Source organism: Alexandromys fortis, unplaced genomic scaffold, assembly GCF_014885135.2.
Source record: "Alexandromys fortis isolate MF-2015 unplaced genomic scaffold, M_Fortis_MF-2015_v1.1 scaffold_62, whole genome shotgun sequence".
NCBI lineage: Eukaryota > Metazoa > Chordata > Mammalia > Rodentia > Cricetidae > Alexandromys > Alexandromys fortis.
In genome coordinates, this window is record NW_026067942.1 from 4,998,584 (window position 1) to 5,005,110 (window position 6,527).

General features: G+C 48.5%; 1 protein-coding gene across 9 annotated transcripts in view; it reads left to right on the top strand.

Moving 5' to 3' along the window:
* Ptpn14 (protein tyrosine phosphatase non-receptor type 14) overlaps positions 1-6,527 on the top strand; it is a 142,275-nt gene that overhangs the window by 106,413 nt on the left and 29,335 nt on the right. For all 9 annotated transcript variants that reach the window (XM_050148146.1, XM_050148138.1, XM_050148147.1 and 6 more), the window contains 3 exons: positions 1,527-1,614; positions 2,686-2,768; positions 5,205-5,262. In XM_050148146.1, coding sequence (XP_050004103.1) covers positions 1,527-1,614; positions 2,686-2,768; positions 5,205-5,262 — 229 coding nt within the window. The remainder of the gene's footprint in view (positions 1-1,526; positions 1,615-2,685; positions 2,769-5,204; positions 5,263-6,527) is intronic.

Below are 6,527 nucleotides of genomic sequence, written 5' to 3' on the forward strand. Positions count from 1 at the left end.
CACAGGCCTGAATCCCAGAGCTGGGAGGCAGGCTCAGGTGGAGTCTTGGGATTTGCTGGCTAGTCAAACTAACTTGCTTGGCAAGGTCCAGACTGGAAAGAGACTGTCTCAAAATCCAAAGTAGATAGTGACTGGGGACTGATACCCAGAGTTGTCCCCTGGATTCCACACGCACATGAACCTGTAGACACATGAGCACTCCTACACACCTGTGCTGCTGAACTCCAGACAGACTGCAGATGTCAGTCTGCCTCTGGCAGGGGTTGTTCCGTCCCCTCAGGAGCTGTTCCCAGGGGGGCACAGGCTGAGGAGCTCCTGTAGAGTTTGGGCAGTTGCTTTGAAGGAATTCATCTGTCAGGGAGAAGCCTCCTGTCTTGAGATCCTGGAAGCAGCAGGTGTCTCTGTCAGGGAGCATTTTTGGAAAAGGGAGAGGACGCGCGGGCATGTGTGGGGAGCACAGCTCTTCTGGAATGGGCAGGTGACTGGGAGTAACTTTGAAAACCCCAGGTAAGAACTCATCGGTCAGACTCGGGGAGACTCTGGGTCTCACCAGTGTCTACATCGAATCTTCTCTAAGAAGAAGCAAATCAGCCACTTTTTCCTGCTTTAGATAGGATGTGGGACTTGAACTCTGTGCACGGATTACAGACATGGAGACGTGGAATCCCTACTGAGTGAGGAACCTGTGGTCTTCCGGGGGTCTCTTGAGAGGTCTAACCACAGAATGAAAATCTTACATCACAGTGTGGTGGGGAGCAGGCACTCCAGGAGATTCTCTTTTTCTGGGAGAGTGGTAGAGGATGCCGAAGCCTGGGGATGGAGTCCAGATAGTGCACTGTTTGCCCAGCATGCAAGAAGCCTTGCACTCAGTCCCCAGCACCATATAAATGTTAGTGTAGTGGCCGAAACAGGAAGATTAGAAGTCCAAGGTCACCCTCTGCTATGAGGTAAGTTTGCGATCAGCCTGTAGTATGTGAAACTGGAAATTGTCGAAGGAAGTAAGGCAGGAGGAAAGGAAAACCAGACTCAACAGAGATTGGGTAGCTTCCGTGAGCATGGTGATGGAAAAGGGACCAGTGGGGAGCCGTAGCTCGGACATCTGCTGAAGCCCGAGCCTTAACAGAATGTCTAGGAACCAAGTAGAATGGGAGGCAGCCACTTATCTCCTGCTGTCTGGCACCTGCTTCTGGGATTAGAGTCCTCACAAGACCCTGGCGTCCACAGGCCCCACACGTAGGTGGATTCCCTGTGTCCTCCCGCCTGTATCCCTGCATTGAGTGAGTCCCCTTGCACACCAGGTCTCCGAGAGCTGCCAAGGAAAGTGTGCACATGTGTGTGCTTCCATGACTGGTGCATAGGTACAGAAACTACCGTTGGGCATTATCCCCGAAGATGGCACAGTGAATCCGGAGTGCACGCTAGTCAAATATTTAATATAGTTAAATCATAATTGTAAGATGAGACATTTCTCAGGGTGGATACACGGACCATCTTCGAGTAAACCTAGTCACATTTCTTTGGCCCAGGTGGAATGACATTGGGAGTGTCACCCACAGCAAATCAGCCATCCTTCTAGAACTGATTGACAAGGAGGAGACAGCACTCTTCCACACAGTGAGTCCAGGGGTCTGCACAGCTTAAGGAGGGATTCTTTTCTTTAAGCTAACAATGCCTTGCCTCATTCTCCATGTCCTGATACTTGCATGTCCTAATACTTTCAATGTTGGGGGCACTGTTGTCATCTGTGAAGTCTACACTCAAGGACTGCACAGTAAAGTTGGGCGTGCGCGCGCACACACACACACACACCACACACACACACATCCTAATAATATTTTAAATATATTTACAGTGCTGAACTGCCTTCCTAGGTGTCCGGGGGCCCATGCAGCTCATGGCTGCATATTGGACACAACACTACTGCGTAAAGGACTCAGTGCTATTGAAGGAGTTCTTTCTAATACTTGCCTGGTCCTGCATGACCTCTTGCAAGTGATGCATGTTCTCACTGGGTTTGTCCAGCGTGCCATGCCACTCCGGTCACAGCCTTCCTCAGGTGACTCCTAGTTAAGTCACATTGCATTTTCTGTTGCTGGCTGACCTGGGTTTTCCAGCCCCTCATGACCCTGGATTTGGGTCCCTTCTCAGGAGCCAACATTGTTCCCCTCGTCATCCTGTCTCTGGTTGAATGACACTGGTGTTAATCGTAGGCCCTGCCTTGATTTAAGAATTGGTTTTGAGCTGGGCAGTGGTGGTGCACGCCTTTAATCCCAGCACTCGGGAGGCAGAGGCAGGTGGATCTCTGTGAGTTCGAGGCCAGCCTGGTCTACAAAGCCAGTGCCAGGACAGGCACCAAAGCCACAAAGAAACCCTGTCTCGAAAAACCAAAAAAAAAAAAAAAAAAAAAAAAAAAGAATTGGTTTTGAAAGTTGAGGTGAGAACCTGGCAGTTCCTCACTGCAGACCAGAACCTCAGGAGAATTCATTGACAGATGGTCATTTCTGCCATCTTCGCCGAGCTGTGGTAGCTTGGGCTCCATTGACATCACAAAGATTGGTTTGCTCCCTGGCCCAGCGTGTTATTCTGTACTTCGGATGGAAGGAGAGGTCTACTTGGAGAAGTCTATGTGAAGTACATATCTAATCTAATGAATGCTTATTTCTTTCCCATCTCTTCTTTTTCAAGGATGATATTGAAAATGCCAAGTATATTTCCCGGTTATTTACAACACGGCACAAGTTTTACAAACAGAACAAGATCTGCACTGAGTGAGTACATGTTTAGTTCACCGTCTCTCTGGACGGCTTGGTCCTGTTAAGTTGGGGCCTCTGAGAAGTCCATTTCCAGTCGTTCTTTCCCCTTGATCTTTACAGAAGCCATAGGAGGAGTCCAAAGCCAGTCAGCAGCGAGAGATGTTTAAGTGCTGTCTACTGCAGTCCGTGTGCCTAGAGAGACAATCATTTTCAAATTGACTATAAATGCTTCACTTCCTGGAAGGGTGGGCTGCATCAGTGCCGTTCCGGCACTCGGCTCTGAGTTCGGAAGAGCCCAGCTGTTCCCAATTTGCCCAGGTGCCCCTCCGTGTTAGATGTGGAGTATATTCAGAAGTGGGGAGCGGAGTGATGAGCCAACTTAAAAGAGAGGATGCTGCCGCTGGATCGGCCTGTTTCCGCTCACAGTTGGCTAGCCCGGCGTGTGCTCCTGGGTCGTGCCATCTGACTGCAAATGAGAGGCCAGGGTAATTAGAGGGGGATTTGGAAGGCACTTCGAGATGGCACGCATCTGTGTGTCTTTTTAATTTAGTTCGGAAATAAAGATGATAAATCTGAGCCTGATTGAGGGCACTTCCTCGTGGCCTGACCTCGGAGACGGCGTGCCGGGGGCCCACTCTGTCAGCGCCTTTACATAGGTCGCGTTCAAAAGGCGTTCCTCAGCGGAGCGCATTTGCCGCTTGGGCCCCCAAGGTGTTTAATTTTGGTTCAAAGAGCATCAGGGGTGTAAATGCAAGCGAGGGGCTGTCTTTACGCTCCCACAGTGGGCACATCCAAGCAGGGTGGCATATTGCAGGACAGCAGGTGCCGCTGCAGAAGGCAGCGGCTCAGAACTGGAGCCCCAGGTCATGGCAGACTTTTTCCCTCCATGTAGCCCAGGCCCTTTTAAACCAGACATTGCAATTGCTTGCTGCTAGGGTCTGAAAGTACACGTGATAGTCTAGGCCTACCCGCCAAGTTAATAGATGGGTTAAAGGCCGAGCAAGGACATAACCATGGCTTCTGCAGACACACTCATATGCGTATGGTTCTGTTCTGCTCTTGCCTTTGAATTTGCATGGTGGCCTTGACGCCATCAAGAATTCTATAGCTGACTTCTGTGTGGTGGATATGAATCCCTTTGAGAGTTGCTATCTTCTTCTCTGTTTCTCAGCACAAAGCTTCATTGATGTGTTCAACATTCATGTTTCTTCTGTGGTCTTTTCTAATATCCGTGAACACCGCATGTAACATTGAAAATCAAGAATTCCGTTCTGGGGTACCCTTGTCTTCTTCCTTGGCGTGGCATCCGAAGCAGTTAACCTCATCCTTCCCACATACACATGGAGCTCCATAATCTCAAGTCAAGGGCATTCCTGTCGAGTTCCAGAACAGGAATTGTCTCCGTAACCTCCTCCTCCTCCATCTAGGTCTGTCCACTCGTGAGCCGCCCAGGCTCGCCAGGTGGCATCTGCCCTTGCACAGCTGGTCCTTGCCATGTGGATCCCATGTTTAACCCGGGAGTGATACCGCTGAATTTGAGCAGCTGCTAGAAACCCACATTACTGCCTTATCCCTATGGTTTCACCAGAGCAAAGATATTTATCAACAGGCAGGTAGACAGGCAAAATCTCCAACTCAGGGAAGTCTTTATTTGAAGAAGTTTAGCCCGAGGAAAAGTCTGTATCTTGTATTTCATTTTGTTTTTAAATACGGTGTGGTGTTGGAACCTCATGGTAACCACTCTCAGGAATGGATATGTTCTGGCTTGCACACCTCTCTCTTGTTGTCATTGAATCAATGCTGAAGTATTTCACAGAGAGAACTCTGTGAAAGATTTGCTGGGTTGGGGACATACCTCAGCTATGGAATATTTGCCTACTGTTTGCTGGCTTTGACCCCCAGCGTCAGAGCAGAGTTAAAACAAACAAAAAAGGCATCTAGCCTGATAAACATTTGCAGAATGTATTATCTTTATGGGCTCGAACTGAAAAATATTTTCTCTATTTTGGAATCTTATTTAAACTGGAAGCATTTTCAAAATATTTTCATTATGCACCTCCACAGGTTTACACAGGACACTGTTTTAAAAGTTCACACGATGTGAGGTCTTCCGGTCTTTATTTCTCCCATAATATTTCTTTAGAAGTAAGCCTCGTTCTAGTAACAATGAGCAAAGCTCTACAAAAATATGTATTCCAAACATTTTGAGCGTGAAAGAGAACAAAGGCAGAGCTGTGTTGTTAGTGTTGGTGTGCGGTCATGAGCTGTGTGTGCTGTGTGTTCTTAATGTTGGTGTGCAGTCATGAGCTGTGTGTGCTGTGTGTTCTGCGTGTGTTGTGAGGTAGGCTTCGCTGGTCTGGCCTGGCCCCCTTCCCAACTTCCCTTGTCTGTCTGACCTTTTGAACTTTAATCAACAATAATGATGGTTTTCATTTTTAATCTTTCATATAGACAGTCAAATTCTCCACCCCCAATCAGACGCCAGCCCACCTGGAGCCGGTCCTCACTGGTACGTACATTCCTCAGTCTCAGTCCGTGGTCTGGCTGCTGGGATAAGGGTTCTATTACGCATTTGAGGGGAGGTGACTAAGGGTACCATGACCAGGGGAGAATTGCTGGAAGCATAGCAGGTCATGATTCACTTGCAGGAGATGTGGCAAATATCCACCGTGTCCCACGTACCCATGAGCACCTCCCTCTATGTGGTTTGAGGTTCTCCCCAGTCTTACTCCAGACCAGAATGATCATATACCTTCAGACCATTGACCATTTGATCGTCTGTTCTGGTAATGTGCCCCAGAGTCCTAGGAATTCACTGCCACACATAGAGCTGAGCAAACTAGCCAGAAAATGCTTTTTAAATGAGCCGCAACCAAATGAGTGTAGTTAACGGTCTCCGTCTATCGAACGAATGGGACGTTTTCTGATTTCCAGACTTTAGTCAATAAAGCACCTAGCCTTTAGCTGGTTTTTGCTTTTTCAAAGCTGTTGTTTTTCCTGGTGCTGTGACCAGGAAGCACAGCTGTATGTGAGTCCCACTGCAGGCTCTTTGTGTCTTCAGGGTGACGCAGGGGCTCTGGGGCAGAATTGCCCTGTTTGTTTTCTACTGGTCTTGTAGCTCTTTAAGGTGTGTGGCTTTCCCACTCCGCTAGATGTGCAGTTCACTGGTGTAGAAGGAGCTGCGGGCAGGCCTGCTTTTCATCCCGTCTGGCTCCCACATGGTTAGCTTTACAGCTGAAATACCAACACACAAATTGTATTCTTTTAAACACTGCCTGGCCCTTATATCTAGCCTCTTCTTGGCTAACTCTCATATCTTGACTAACCCATTTCTAATAATCTGTGTAGCACCACAAAGTGGTGTCTTACCAGGAAGGATTTAGCATGTCTGACCTGGCGGCTGGCTCCATTGTGTCTGCCCTCACTTCCCTTCTTCCCAGCATTCTGTTCTGTCTACTCCACCCAGCTATGTTCTGACCTATCAGGCCAAGCAGTTTCTTTATTAATTAACCAATGAAAGCAACAGATAGACATATGACCTTCCCACATCACCCTGGAGTCCAAAGACTCAAGCACCAAAGAGTTTTCTCTGCAGCCAATGTGTGTCTAGCCTGTCTTCAACTTCTCCATTAGAAAGTTTGGAGGACATTTCCCTTCCCTTCCCTTCCCTTCCCTTCCCTTCCCTTCCCTTCCCTTCCCTTCCCTTCCCTTCCCTTCCCTTCCCTTCCCTTGGTTCGGCTTCTTCCCTCCCTCCTTCCCTCCCTCCCTCCCTCC